Source organism: Anopheles merus, chromosome 3R (genome assembly GCF_017562075.2).
Source record: "Anopheles merus strain MAF chromosome 3R, AmerM5.1, whole genome shotgun sequence".
Lineage (NCBI taxonomy): Eukaryota > Metazoa > Arthropoda > Insecta > Diptera > Culicidae > Anopheles > Anopheles merus.
The window spans coordinates 47,886,343-47,902,592 of NC_054084.1; the positions used below are offsets into that span (position 1 = coordinate 47,886,343).

General features: G+C 46.1%; 1 protein-coding gene across 1 annotated transcript in view; it reads right to left on the minus strand.

Annotated features, from left to right (window-relative positions):
• Positions 1-14,796, minus strand: part of LOC121597710 (probable serine/threonine-protein kinase nek3) — a 50,636-nt gene extending 35,840 nt beyond the window's left edge. Inside the window, exons 1-2 of the mRNA XM_041923718.1 lie at positions 14,060-14,796; positions 7,905-9,163 (exon numbers count right to left, since the gene is read on the minus strand). Coding sequence (XP_041779652.1) covers positions 7,905-7,962 — 58 coding nt within the window. The 5' untranslated portion in view covers positions 7,963-9,163; positions 14,060-14,796. The remainder of the gene's footprint in view (positions 1-7,904; positions 9,164-14,059) is intronic.
• Positions 14,797-16,250: the final 1,454 nt, after the last annotated feature.

Consider the following 16,250-nt stretch of genomic DNA (forward strand, 5'->3'; position numbering starts at 1 on the left):
GATCATCGGCTTAATCTTTGCGTTTGTTTTTGCACGTTCCGCTCAATTCTTTGCATTGTGAAATAGCTTTCGCGTCCCTATACATCCAATCAGTGTCCGATTGCACTAGGCTGTCACAACAAATAAGTCACCCTGTTGATCAGTTACGGTCTTTCAGTCTGCTAGAGCTCCATTCGATGATCATGTGAGTGAAACATCTTACCGCAAATATCGAGTAGATCTCGTAAAATCAACGCCCCTATTATCCAGTCAATAAAAATCAAGCCCATTTTATGTCATTACATTCACGTTCTCTGCAAACTGATTGGCATGGGACTATACGATTTCCCAGTTAAGTTGAGCAGCTATCCATTCAGTCTAACGACAGCAAGTACGTAAAACAATACTAATACAGTTTGTGTTTACATCTTTCAGGAAACAGAAGTATTCTGCCTACCATTAGACGAACTAGTGTTCCCACAAATGCCCTATTCCTACTCACCGTGCCACAGGCCGCGAGTTGAATTTGTTTTATTTTAAGCCTGCAAACCAAATACCAAGTAGAAACAGTAAAAAATGAAAGTAAATCAACCCGCCACAAAACTGGTACAGTTATATCGAACCGCATCGGAATACCTAATTTTCTAATACGAGCGAAACAATTTAATTATAAAATTAAGTTTCATGTTTCCTCTTTCTGTTTCTTTCTATTTTCCTTCTATTTCCATTGAGGCATTTACTTCGTCTTAGTGTTTGTTTTTTTTTTTGTATTTTCTCCTTCCATCTATCCCTGCTGGCGGCCTTTTTTGTACGGGCTTATGAAGCCGGCGGTGTGTTTATCGGGATGCGAACCGTTTCTCACACAAAACCCCTTGACGAAAGGTTACTGCCGCACTGTACCGAACAACTATTGTTTTTTTTTTCTCTTCTTTTACATACATCATAGGCTAGTGCAATGGCCGGTAGATATTTGCAATTTATGCTTTTTCGTGTTATTCTCTCGATCAATTTACAATACCACTACTGCAATCGAATCAAGCCGAAAAGAGATCTTTTGTACCTTCGACCCTAACGAATGAGATTTGGTTTATTAGAAACGAAATTCGTCCCTTCAAACGGTATTAGAATACTTCGTTCGTTGATGCCAGTCTTTCATGTATAATTGAACATGCTTTGCCCTTGTGATATATAAAAGTTAAAGTTATGAAAGTAACAAATGTCATTGATGATTTTTTTCCAAACTCGTCAATTTTAATAAAATGATTATGTGAATCATCAACATTGTATACCAATTAATTTTACCTACATATAATTGAATTTTTATGAATATGTTTTTGAATATATTTACATTATGTTAACTCCAACTCGTTTATAAATATGTCAATCCATTCAAGAAAGATATCTTTTATGGAATTGCGAAACATTCCGACCTTCCGCAGCAAATTAACCGACAATCGCCGATCCGTCGATCACGGGTCATCAGCTCGGGCAAAACTTAAGGCGTCATCATTCCGCCAGCAAAAGTATCAAGTTTGGATTCCTTTCTCTTCGCCGTTGCGCAAAACGTGTCATTTCCTTTCCAACTGTCCACCGGAGCAGTGTGTCCTGCCATCGGCCTCATCACATCAGCAACAATCCTGTCCCCGTTTGGGATCGGCACAACCTTCTCCCCGTGTTTGCGCATACTGCCCAAGCGATAGGCGAGCAGGACATTCGAAAGGCGCTTCTGCATTGGTGGTCGATTGTGCCGCCGTTCGGAACGCGAGCAAACTGGATGATTTGGCGTATTTGGCCAGTGAAAAGTAGTTTTCGGTTCAAGGGAACCGTATCCCACCCTGTCTGCCACAACCCTGCACCGGATCGTCTTTTCTCCCCCCGGAACCGCCACTCACTCTTCGAGGAGGGTCTCCTTTCTCCTGCCCTTCGCTTGATACGTTCTATATTCGTGAGCTGGATATCCACACCTTGTGCTGATCGAGTTCCTTTCTCTTGGCGGTTATTTCACCTGCCGAAAGGAAGGCTGCACTGAGGCATCTTACTACCGCCGGGTTCAGCTTCGTTCAGCTCGCCCCCAAAGCACAAGGATAGTTCAAGCCGAATGGTCAAGGAACGGTGCTAACGTTGCACAATCTCCTGTGCACTGCAGCAAAAAGGGACGCGAATGGAGCAATAAAACGGACACCCGTTTTGTGGTAAAGTCAGTTTTGTTACGAATTACCACAGAACAAACCTGAACCTGTACCAGCAGCGCTTTGATGCTTCCGTTCCCGGGATTTTCCATTTCAGTGGGTGAGTCGTCGGGCGATCCTTTCTTGTTTCGCTGAATGTGATTTTTTTTTTGTCAAGATCATGTATGTGTGAAGTTGTTTTTACGTTCTTGTTTTTAAGTCCGGCTGTACGTGACTTTTACCAGTCTGCCAGCGATCTGGAACAAGGCGTTTCGGGGCGCCCGCTTACTTTCGTGGAATCGTCGTTTTGTTGATCGCGGATGCAGTTGCACTTTTCATCTCCATCTCACCCCGGGACCCCTGCGGTCGAGGGGTGAGCATGGATGCACCTTTCACCGTCTAGCTGGTTTTGTAATCTGCCAGTATGCGCGCTACTACATCTTTTTTCTTTTGCCGAAACCTTCAAATTACTTTTGTTTTTGTCCGTTTTATTCCACCCAGCCCTGATACGGCGAAAGGTCTCCGGTCTCTCTCAAGTGCACTTTTCTCTGATTTTAGTTTTACTTCTCGCATTATTACCGATGAAACTGTAGCAACTGGCGAGTCTCATTCACTCCCCGCTCGACATTCTTAACCTCTTGGCAATTGTAATGAAAGAGACCCTTTACTGCGCAGCGCATGATCACACTCCAGTTTTAATGCTCCCTCATTAATTTAAGGATAGCGGGTTGGCCCGGCTCCACGAATGGAGGAAAGTGCCATAACGAGAACAACAAAATTTTATAACAACTTATGATGAATCTCGAAGCTTGCGTCGGGCATTTTGGCAGCATTCCGAACATCATCATCATCGTTCACAATCTGGCGGACCTTTAATTTAGATGTATGACGAGCAACGCTGTCACTGTTATCTGACAGTTTGACATTGCCAGTCTTATGAGTATTTAATCATCTTTTGTGCTCAAATTTCCAGCATTACTTCACACATTTTCTTTTCAGATTCATTGTTTCACGCTCATATTGTTTACCCTTTCACTACTGATGTTTGTTTTATGCTCGACACAATTACTTGGATTAGCAAGAACAAAACAAACGCATTTGATATAAATTGCAGTTTTGTAGCTATGTGTTGTTTTTTTACTGACTTGTTTATGTCTGGTGCAAAGGTATGGAGTTTTGTCATAAAATTTATCGTTATCGATCACACATGGGCAGAGTGTATCAGACACTGCATCAAGCAATTAATCAGCCAATTTGCAAACCATATCCGAATTATAATTTAATATCCTCCGTCAGAAACGACGCCCCTTCCCAGCCCTGGTTCGATCCTGGGTGAACCTTTGTCGACGAAGGTGCCAAGTCGCCAACAGCCAAACAACATTCACTTTTGCCCTTCGTCCAATTGACGTAACCCTCAATGCTTTCATGAGAAGAAAAGTAAAAGGAATCTCACGATTCCTGTTGGATGACAACAACCGAAAATAAAACAACAGGACAGCGTTACAGTGTCGCCGTGCAAAAAGGGACAGGACCAAACCAACATGCTTACTAAATGTGTGAATGTCGTGCTGTTTACTCGGTCATTTTGTGCAGATGCATTCGTCCTCATCGAACGAGGAGCGAGACCGAACGAGAAAAATAAAAACTTTTAAAGATCGCCTCCCCCGGTCTGGTTTGGTTAATGACGCATTCTTTAATGAGTTTGTTGTTGTTATTGTTATTTGGCTTCAATTTAATCCAGAGCACATACCACCGAACGTAGAGAGTCGTCCGTTTGCGATCACTTTTCAATCATGAAGTGTATGAAGCTTGTTTGCTTGAGCGATTGATCCAGTGTCCAGAATGTTAAGCGCTGTTTCATATTCATGTCGGGACCAAGGTGATCCTTGGACCCTAGTGCCCCCAAACCATAAAAACAGTCATTTCTCGACCTGTCGAGTGAAACACCACCAGTGGTGTTCGTTTTGCTACGAAGATAAACGGAACCGGTCTCAGAACAACGGTGGGATTAAGAGCTGAATTTGGCCTATGGGCGTTATTAAACTGACCTTTCAACATCTCTGTCTCGTAGGTTGAAGAGCGAAATTTCCAAATTTAAACCGAAACTACTTTCAGCGTAAGCTATTCTCATTCTAATTTTTAAACCGTTTCTGAAGAAGCATCCCTTCTGCCTTGATACGCCGCTATAATTGGTTGGGATTCCCACAGCGACAAGATTTACAATCAACTGTCCTCCTCTACGCCTTTTTGTTATACAAAATCGCCCTTTGTCGAGATCAGGCCGTGTAATAAAACGATCTTGATCGCTTCAAACATCTTGCTCATATGCATCTTATGGTTAGCTGTTTTATCTTTTGGTGAACATACAAAAACACCTATCGGTGGTACTCTAGCACCCTTCTACTGAACACTGACTAACAGGTTGAGGAAGTCGACCCAGATGAAAACATTTAAATCGTAAAAAAAAGAATGCGATCTTAAATTAGGCTCCAGCGCACCAGAATCGCCTCGAACGATGGCGTCGTTCTTAGCATCGACCCGCAGACGATCGATCGAGCTGTGATTTTATTACCACACGTTACGTTCGAACTTGTTTGTCGCCTTTTCGTCAGTCGATTGGATCACAGTGCCGGGCCGCAGTCCAATCGCCCCAAAACCAGTGTCAAGTTTGTTTCATTTCAATTTTCCCGATTTCCTGCCGCTTCTGCTGCTTACCAGCGAGCGAATCCTCTCCTAAACGATTGCGGTTTTAACGCTGGGTACCGCTTCGGGAAAGATCCCGCAACAAAACGGACATGATCATCAGACAGCCGATTCAGATAAAGGGTATTCTTTTTTATTGTCGCTTATTATTTCTGACGAGCTTTGTTGATCTCGTTTCAATTGGTTGGATCTTTGATTAAAAAAACGGTGGTTCACACCATTTTCCTCTATGAGTCCTTCGTCCGATCGCTCCCATCGACTAGCGGGTAGCGTGAGTATTTTGGAAGAAAGTTTGTCCGGGACGCTTTTTTATGACACGTATGGTAACTCTTAGCATCAGACCGGAATGCTACCCTGGGCTAATCACGCACGGCACAGATATCACCGCAGCAAACAGGTGAACCAACATTCCCGCTACCCCAGCCGATATCGACTGGCATCGTCCTATCGGCAACATGTGGCTCGCGAACGGTGGGACAAATTTTTCCAAAACAAACGGGATCCATCCAAATGTAGCGCCACGAAAGCCGGTCCAATCAATAATGAGAAAAGATATTTTTATTATGTACCACCATATTGGTACGTTAAAAAGAAAGCCCGCTAACAAATGAGCCATGACAATGGTGTGTATGCTAAAGCAAACGTTGAGAGCACGAGATACATCGGCACAATATCAAGACATTATTCGTATTTTTGAGTACATGGTACAGTTATTCGGAAGCATCTCGGTGGCACTATAACAAAAGGCTTTAATTTTGTCCATTTATGATCATTTTCTGCCCTTTTCTGTCATCTTTTCCAAGTGAGCACCGAATCAGAATCTGATATTTATGCATTTATCATCATAAGCGAGACTTTTCCGTACATGGGTAATCCATCAATCGTATATCACTATAGAACAACACAACAAATCATGTAAACACAACTTGACAAATAAATTATTTTGTTTATCCTATCTTTGTATTTTACAAAATAGTATAGTAGTACTAGGTAAAATTTTTGTTTGTCTTCTTAGTCGATATGTTCGAGAGAAGATAGTAGACGGGCATTAATTACTAAACCTAAAATTTGATCATCGCACTAAATTAACTGTACTAGGCAATAATATTAATATCCAACAGCACCTACAATTTCGCTGCAAAAGCTGAGCTAATTCTCAATATCACCAAAATTGATATTTTCCCAGATCAACAAACGAGCACTCGGACAAATGTTGCTATATTCACTTGTCTTGTATCTACGCTGAAACTAATGTCGAGGCTGCTGCTCGTCTTCAGTAGCTTTATTTGGAGCAAAACTTTAGGATTGCACGAGCTGCAACTCCAACCAGGGTGACCAGGTTTTGTGGCCATCAGACGTAGGGCGAGGGGCAAGTAATTGTAATTGCTTTTGCAAATCGTGACCCATGTTCAGCGACCATCCTAAAGTAGAGAAGCGCAAGACACCGGCTCATGGACACACCGAGAGGTTAACTCGCGGGAGCATCGTTGTTAAATGGCGGTACCTTCCTTCAAACGAACAGCAGCGCTCCAAATGTCAATAAATGTGACCTGACCGAGTCGCACAACCAAGCGCAATAAAGGCACACACCAGCCTGGCATGACTGATGACTACTTACTGCAAAAAATGTATAAATTCAAGTGAAAACGTATACCAGCATGACGTTGAAGGCAGCTTTACACGATTACAATGATTTTTTGGCACAGAAAACTTAGCTGTAGCCGTGTTTTGTCAGCCTGCGAAATATTAAAGGACTTTTATAAAGTAGTTTGTGTAACCAATACAATTCAAACGAACCAAACTGGCCTACTTATAGCTCATGGGTAAAGGTTACCAATCCGTGCTATCTATCCTGGATTATGTCAAACGAATTCACCCCAATGACACAAACGAGTTTGACCTTTGTTATATCGTATGCAAATCTGCACACCGCTTTGGGCCGTGACCTTATCGGAAAATTTCACACCATTTGAATGCATGTGGATACCTACCCGGTCAGGCTTACTGATTTATCAACAGTCGAACTACTACTGTCAAACGTCAGCACTGTACGTTTCATACAAAGAGGAAATAATCCTCCGAAATATAGATTACTCTAGGAAAAGCATTTGGGTATTTGTACAGAACAAAACCGTTATGTAAAAAGTGTGCTTGGTATCACAATACCAAGCCATCGCTGGACAAAAGCAACACAAACGATCCCATTTTTCTTGTGATCTTTGACTTGCACTAATCGTTAGCTTATGTCACGCTAGCTTCCAGGAATGCTTTCCGCAGCTTAATTTCACCACAAACGCCAACACATGGCTGGCACACGTTGCATCTAAGCTGCGGTATTACAGTTTGAAGTCTTATACGCGTCGGCTCTTATTGAATAGCAGCCCTCGCAAGGAATCTCGTGCAGTGCGGCAAGGAAATCCAAACATAACTTCCCCACACACAAGCAACGTTCAGCGCGCCGTGAAATCCTCTCACGCTTGACCAAAATAGTAGGAAAATGGGAAAACTTTGCGGCCGCTAAGATAATTAAATTGAGCATCGGGGGCCCCCAAAACTAGGACGACACAGTAATAGACCTGCGGGATGGACGCACTTGGCATGTGGTTGAAGTGTACGCAATTTTTATTTGTTTTCACATTGTACTATTTCTATGACGAATGTTTCCACGATTGGACGATGACACTGACTTTCAGAAAAGAAACGAAAAAATCCTACCAATAACGCCGCCAACGTGTTGAATCCTTACAAGTTTTGAATTATCTTGCAGGTGAGTTTAAAAAAAATGTTTAAAAAATCCAACAAAACGAACTACGATAACAGCCGTTTGACATTCGGAGGCTAATTGTAAGAGGATAGAATTACTTTAAACGCTCGAAATAGTTTCAATCCGGGATTAGTTTGAAACGCCGACCGATGGTAAACTTTCCAGGGCCTGGTTTTATCGGGGATGTATATAGGCGCGCGTGTGTTACATGTTGATTTCTACACTGTGTCCCCCTCTCCCAATCCAATCCCAACCCATCCTCAGCCCAATGATTCGCTTATCGAACTTACCTGAGTAACACCATGCAGGCCATACGACGGATGTTTCCGAAGTGTCCACTTCCCTCATGATCTCATTCACGGCGACAATCGCGATCGTTCATTGCTGCCGATAGCGGGATAGCCCTGTGCGACCGTTCCCCTAAATAAACCGCCCGTCCCTTAACAACAGCACCTCACACACCACCTTCGTCAACCCTTCGGGGCGGGAGTCACCGACCAAGGAAGGGTAGAGGTTAGGGCGTACTAGGACGGTCAATGGCAAAACTAGCCCCAGAGATAACGACCACGAACACGCGACACTTTACCGGCCGTACTGCCGTCTGAGCCCTCGGCGGCCACTCTCACACACTCACACTGGTACTCACACAGACACACAGACACGCACGCACGTAGATTTCACAATCGGTCGCATAGAGTTAGATATCACACAGACACAACCAATACACTGCGCGATCGCGCACACCGTCAACGCCGTAACGCTAAAAACTACACATCTCGGCGCGATTAGACTGAGCGTTTGGGGGCGAAGCTTACGCCACGCGGTCGGTAAGTGTCCGTCAGGCGACCTGATACGTGACACTTTTGACAAATTTCAAACCTTGGCAATTAGTATCGCGTAGCTCATGTTGTTACTCATCGGAATGAAATACCCGCCGATGGCTCGCAAAAGGTTAAATTATTTGAAGCTTTTTGGAAGCGTATCCGCCGCAGAAATACACATTACAACCGACAATTTACGCGTGCTTCAAACAAAATCACTAGATTTCCGTTCCGATAAGTTTGCTCCAGAATGTGTTCGACCCTTTTATTATTATCATTATTTTTTTGCAAGCCCTCGGAAATCAATCGATGCAGGGCAATCGCTTGCCCAATCGTGTAAGTACGCGACCGCAAACAGCACATCAATTTCGCTAGAGGTGATACTACCCTGTCTCTTCGAGCACACTCGTGATCGTCCGAAGGTTCTGTTTTCTCTGTCACGCCCGCATTCAACCTACACACATTAGCCCTATCCCTGTCGGTCACCAACACACTCCACTGCTACCACTGCACTGCGCGGTTATGACCTGCGGGAGATATTACACCCCTTTTGCGCGGCTTGGTATTCGTTTTGCTCAAGTCGCGGTTCAAACCGCCGACGCGCACGGCACTGTGTGTTTATTACCACTACTTGTCGCGACTTATCGCTGCTACTTCACGCCTTTACTGAAGACGAATGTTTTTCCCGTGTGGCCGTGCCGACGGTGATTCACGGCTCCACGAACGTTCTGAAACGATAAGGAAAGGAAGACAACATTGAAAGACTAACGCTGATTCGAGGCGCATATGGAATAGAGGTGATGGTTCATTTTACACCGACGTTTTCCATCCCTAGGGCTACAAGATGGTAGCTTTGTATCCAACCGTTATAGGGAGATACTACAACTATTTGTATTGTTTTTGGGAAATATTTTATTTTGAAAGAAATTGAAAAAAAAACATGCATTTCTTTGCCATTTCTGTTCTGTTCACATTCTGTTAAGTCGTATTGCAACACGCTAGAATATTCAACCACAACACTTTCTGCAAACTAACTCCCCATTAAACTGGTCAACCCCTACGAAACAAGAAAGCTGGAGTGAGATAAGAATGAGCGGATGGAATGGAGAGTGACACCCATCAAGTTATCTCTTCTCGATAGGGCTGGTCCCATGTCGCGTCTCCCCAGTTTGGCCATGAAATATTATGGCTGCACCGGAGAGCTGGGAGAGTGGAGGCGCGTGAGGACAATACGTGAGGTCCATCGTGCACCTGTCCACGCTGCAACAATCGGCGCTGCGTGATAAGTCTCCTCCGTTTATTATCTGGAGCTGGGTGTACCATAATAGACCGGAGCAAAGTGCGTTATCAGATCCTGGCTGGCTGCTCCAAAGCGAGTTTTTTTGTTTATCGGTGACCCAGTTTCTCACTGTTACCTTGCCACAGAACGTCATAGTTGAGAGGAGTATCTAGTAAGAGCATAGATTAATACAGTAATTTGCCCATTGGTCATTTCCCATCTGCCATCTGAGAAGTAGAAGTGTAGCTTTGCTAAACTTTGTTGCTGGCATACTGTTTCACATTACACAAATACTGCCAATTGCTTTTGTGCCGTGGGCAACCATAACCATTTAGCGAAATCGAGCTCTCCTCCTTCAGTTAGTGGTCAAAGGTCGGGCGATCAAGCGTACACTTCGATTGCTCGTTGCCGTGTCTGGGCTGGAGGCTGGAATACATGTGTATGCTCATACCGATCGCCTCTGCTACTGTGGCCCATCGGGGCGAGAGCATGACCCCCGTGACTAAAATAACAGGAGCGCGCGAAGGAGATAGCACACAGTTTCTAACGTGCCTGCCACTGTCCTGCTTGGTTTCCCCTTTCGCTTACGCCCGTCTTATGTATGTGTGTCGCAAAGTCCATTATTGCATCGCCCCCGAAGCCTGGCCCGGGTCTCGCGGAGGGATCTTGACATCGACGGTGCCCTAGCTCGCGTGATGCTTGTCGCTACGACACACAGCGTATGTGTGCAGCGCACATAAACAGGAACCCAAAAGGGCAACCCGTGGCAAAGTGCATCAAATGGCAGGAGATAATGCAAACGCTCTCTCTCGCTCTGAGAGAGAGAGCTCTCTGTCATACATACTTTTGCGGTGGACCGACTTACCCGCGGCAGATTCGCCCTCAGTGCGAAGTGGTTGTATTAGCGTGCACTAAACTTTCTAACCCTACAAACGTTCCGGTCGGCGGTGGCCACAAGTACCGCGGGCTTGGCACGGCAGCATGATTGCCCAAAAGTCGAACATCTTTGTCGCACGTCACTTTCGGCGCGTTTGATTAATCGACCGTGCACGATCGCGGACCACACGGCCAGCTCGTGCTAATATGTATTAATGGCATCGAAAACCCCCCGCGAGATTGTTTTTCTATATCGTGTGCTGACGCTGTACCTTTAAAGTCGTAAGAATGTCATAACCTTTCCGGTCGTTCGCTGCTTGCTCATTCTTGATGGCGGAGATTAACGCTCCCGACGTCGGACGCAGAGCGAGAGAATTCGACATTCGAACTGACTGTTTCAAACGCACCACTCTCTACCGGTCCAACCCGGTAGCCTCCCTCTGCAGACGTCCCCTATCCCCTGCGTTCCAGACGCATGGCGCGCGCGTTGTGTTGGAAATCGCGCGGAACGAAACAACGGCCGATGAGTTTGACGATCGCGCTCAATTCGTTCCATCGTTCTGGCCGTACCCGGCGGCGGGAGAATGGTGCGGTGGCGGCTGTGTCCACACTTTGACCGCGTAGGTCGTGAGAGTCATCTTCGCGCAGTTGTCGTCGTCGTCGTCGTCGTCGTCGTCGTCGACGTCGTCGTCGTCGTGGTCCACCTCATCGTCACCTTAATCGTCATCGGCCGGCGGCGCACAGCACCCCAGATACATACACTTAAAGACGCCGTCCAAATACTAACCAATGCGCACACACTGACGTGTCGGTGGTAAACGACCACAGCGACGATGTTGTGGTATGCGCGACCACAGCGAAGGAAGTAAAGCCAACGCGCTCAATTCACTGCGTTCTGCGCAGTTCTAACCGAGGCGGGCTCACTCACCCCTCGGACGGTCACCAAAGAGTCACCTGGGTTCACTTGTCTGTTGACTCATGAACTTTTCCTTCCCCGTGCACAGGCCCTCGCGGTGCTCCCGGGCACCGCCTCACTTCGCTCATGCCACAGCCATGTACAAACCGTCGGCCGTACGGCCATTTGAGGCGTCGCTTCTTCCCCGGCTCTTCGCTTCTTTATGACACCTTTCTTCATAATGATTTGCTTCTTTCTCCACGCGCGTCCAACCGGGCCAACCCGCCAGAATCTTCCATTCATTCGTTAAAGATCCATACGTCCCCGGTGCCCTTTAGCTTACCCCGCCACGCGAGTTCGTTTAGTTCAACCGTTTGCCTTTTTTGTACAACTCCAACACGCGGTGTCAACCCGGCTCACCATTACTTGCACGCACCCTGTTGTACTTACATTTTGTATTGTCTCGCTGTGTGCTGTATTGTCATGCTTTTTTGTTAATGCACACCACCAACTTCACCTTAGCCGGCCACATCCGGTGGCGGTTGTATCAATTCAACACGCTGTCCCAACGACCTGTCTCCGTCGGACAAATTGGACCAGTATTCGGGAAAGTTATCGACATTGAGTGGGCGCTAAAAATGACTACACCTTGTGATGTCGTTTCCTCAGCCGGTTGAGTTGACCTTGGCAAATTATCAGGATGAAAATAAAACACGTTGGTGCAAACACAAGAACTACTGTACTTACGCAGTGTGTTGGTAATATTTTCCTTGAGAGAATACTCCAAAGAAAAACGTAGCTTGTGTCTTCAAAGCATGCCATCCAAAAAGATTTAAGTGTGAAATTTTGATCTTCCGAGCTGAAATACTTTATTTACACGCACAAAAAACAATACAAACAAAACAATTTTGTTGTAAAATCCTTATCGCTAAATTATCCCTCCAATAAATCATTTACTTTGACTGTTTAGCGGAAATCTTATCCCTTAGACATGAAATTCGTATCAATATGGAACCCATTATTGGTCGATCATCGGTCTGTGACGAAGTCCAATGACCGTAACATGACCCCTTCACGGGAAAAAAATACCATTAGCTGTGGCGTCCAACAATTGGGACTATAGCTGATGTTATACAGATTTGCAAATAGAATGATTGCATGATTGTTTGCCAAAAACTAAATTGCAGGAAATGTCATACGAAGGTGTAAAATTCATCAGTCTGTAGGAGTAGTAATCCCGATGGTAAATTTTGACAGCGCCTTTAAGGTAGCGCCGACCAGTACTTTTCAACGACCACTAAACGTCAACACTATAGCCGCAGGTTTCGAGCAAATCAATCAATGCTGATCTCCCGATCGCCCGGCAGGCTGAGGAGTGAGTGATTAAGGTTCAAAAAGCAGGGCACGCGGAACAGATTTGCACAGGTTTCTGTATCATACCCACCACCCACCACCCTCTCAAGCTTCCTCCCGTTCCACCGAACGCCCATATGATCGCTCGTGGCAGCCGCCGTTGCAGAATAACATTTAAGTCTCTCTATTAATGATTTGACATTTCAAGTAGTTCAAGCCAAGAATGTCAAACCGGCCCCCACCGTACACAGAGCATGGGCGCTACTCCACGGTTTTCGGCCAACAGGAGGTGAAGGTGAACGTTGAAACGGAATCGGGTAGGATCGGTTTCGCTTTAGAACTTTAGAACTTCAGGCACTGCCACCGCGACGCATTATGACGGCTTTGAAGGGGAAGGGAGTCGGCAGGGACAAACGAATAACAAAAAACACCCTTCCCCCATGGGCACGAAGAATGCGCCTCGAAACACGCAACAGGAAGGTGTCGCCGTGCCAGGGTGCGAGTGCCAGTGGAGAGCCAGCCAGTCGGCCATACCGCCGAGAGAGCGAACGAGCTGCGAGAAGTAAATAAACAACAAATACAGAAACATTCGTCCAACGCGCCAGAACGCGTACCGCGGGCCCGCGGATGGTGGTGATCGTGAATTGACAATTGGACGTTGGAAGATCATCTCCGGAAGAAGCAGCAGCAGCGGCAAAACGGAGACATCAGGGAGCGCGCACGCGGGCGGACAGCAGGCCGCGCGAGCTTCGGACGGAATAATAATTGTCATTAGAAATATTTCAAGCTCATAAATAAAAACCGGAGCGTACGGCTGCTTGCTGCTGCTGCCTCCCACCGGTCTCTCTTACTGATGCCGATGGTGTTTCATCGTCCACCCCACGAGCGCAACGGTGCGGCTAATCGTGCTCAACCGGCGAGGGCAGACCGCGGGTTCGTTCCGAAGCACAAAAGGTCACGTTACGGTGAGCTCTGCCTCCCTTCCTCGTACAAATACACACAAATACACACACATAAACATACAAATACTCAGATATTTCACAACCCCTTCTCGGTTGACGGAACCTCCCGCACAACTCAAACGTCATATACATCTCCCCGTGGTGGGCCGCGGCCTGCTGTTCGACGCATGGCAACGCTCACACAAACGAAACGATCATGTGCTCTCGTGATCTCAGACAAACAATTGTAATGGCATAAATATCGCAAACGTATTCTCACCTCGTAAATGGTTAACTTTTTGGTTTGTTTCGCGATGTCTCTTCAATCAATTCTAACACCGGATGATGATGTCTTCATGCACACCCTCTCGTCGCAGCTTGCAAAACACACTCGCCTTGATGACTTTACACGTGTTTGCGATACGAACACACACGCGCACAAACAAACACCCATACAGCGTGTTATCAGCACGTCTTGACACCTTTCCCTTACACCACACAGAAGGACGCAAAGCCATCCAGTGTCGATTGCACCGTTACTGTTTCTTCTGGTTTGAAGGAACCGAGGACACTTGATAGCACTAATTATGCACCAGCAACACACGTTCTTTAGCACTTTACACTTCGGTTTACACTGGGAACGATTTGTAGATAAGACGCCCAAACCCTACACACATTCAATCACTTACTTGCGCATTTTGCGTAATGCAGACGGACGTTAGCAGATAGTCATCGAAAACGTGCAATATAGAATGGATTGAATCAAAGAAATCGCACAGTCGCACTGGTGGATTCTCTGATCATCTTCCAACCTCCCAATAGTCCAGAACTCCAGGACGACCACGAGTAGGGGATTTGAAAGAACGGCCGGACACCTCGCGATCCACACTACGACGACAAACGAACGCACGCCGAATCAAAAGAAAGAAAGAAAAAACCGGGAACCTGGCGGAGGCAACACACAGAACGTGCCCTTCCGTCTTTCGCTAGCCGCACGCAATTGATTCACTTGCCGCGATGGAAACGGTTCCAAAGCGCGCGATTGCTTTGTTTTTCTCGGCCCCTGTGCCTTTAGCTCGCGTTCACCGCGCTCGCGTTCTCAGCTCTCGCGTTCGCTCATAGCAGGCCTTATCTTTCTCTCCGTTGCTCTGTTTCGCTTTGCATGCGCTGGCTCTCGCTCTCGCGCGACTAAGCTTAAGCCAGCGGCGAGTTTATACTGCGAGTTATCTTCTCTTCCGCGTGGTGGGCCGTGGCGGTTCATCTCCACTCTTTCTCATCGCGTCGAAACGGTGCCGAACGAGGTTAGGAAGAAAAAACACACACACACACACACTAAGTGTCTCACGTGGCGCACCGGATTTAATTCAATCTCTCGATTTGTTTACAAGCTTAGCTCATGGGGCTATCAGCGAGGAGTCCTTTGGCAATTGCCCCATCCTTTTGAGGTTTATTTCCATTCATTCTCTTCTACGTCGGGGTTGGATGTGATGAATTTTAAGCAGCTTTTTGCTGCATTATTCCCGGGTGAGAATTTCACAATATTGATCAGATCTAGAGCGGTGTGATCCGTGTTGTGATCGACATTACTTATTAATGTATTAGTTGTATCCAAATTGAAAAGCAGATAGCAGCAAGCGTGCTATTAGCAGGTCAGACCAATATACACTTCAAAAATTTCAATTCATGTAATTCTTTGTTGTGTATTTGTGTGTTCTTTTTGTATTCCCGGTCCCCGAAAACAAGGGACTGAAGTAAAAGTTGGCACAGTAATGGCAGTGGCAATGTTTTGGAAACGCAATCACGTTTTCAGAGCCCAAACGTACTGTGCGCTTCGATGAGAGAATCGGTACCTTTCTTTCGGAGCCGCGATTGAATGCATTAGAAGGCAAGAGAAGTTGTTGCGAATTGTAAAAATCATTGAAGCGTTGACGCTCTCTCGCAAATACACCGGGCCAGAGAGTCGGCTCGTTGGAATGAGTGTACGGCATTTAGCACCGCGAGCAGATGGGATCGATCGGTGAAGAGCGCGCGGTGGGCAGCACCGGTGGTCGGTGCCCTACGATGCCAAATGCCATGTGCAAACATTTACCGGTGGTGAACTTTTCGGGCCAAATGTTACCGTCTCGAGACGTCCCCATAGCTCTCCCGCTGGGCGGATGATACCGCCCGATCGCAAACATACACTGACACTGCCACAGGTCTAGTGTAGTGTAAGTTTAGCCCGCGATCTTGCGCTGGGACGAGTTTACGAGCAAATCACTTTTCGATCGCTGGACGTTGGTGTTAATTATGTTAATTATTTCTACATTCTAGCCGTACACAAACAGCTAGAATGGGTTGATTTTATTTCCCATACTCTTTCGTAGCTTCTTATGTTAGCTTGGCCTACCGTTTGAGTCGGTAGGATGGAATTGGTGAGCTTATTTCTATTTACTGTTAATGTTTTTCTATTTTTCAACATTGTAACATAG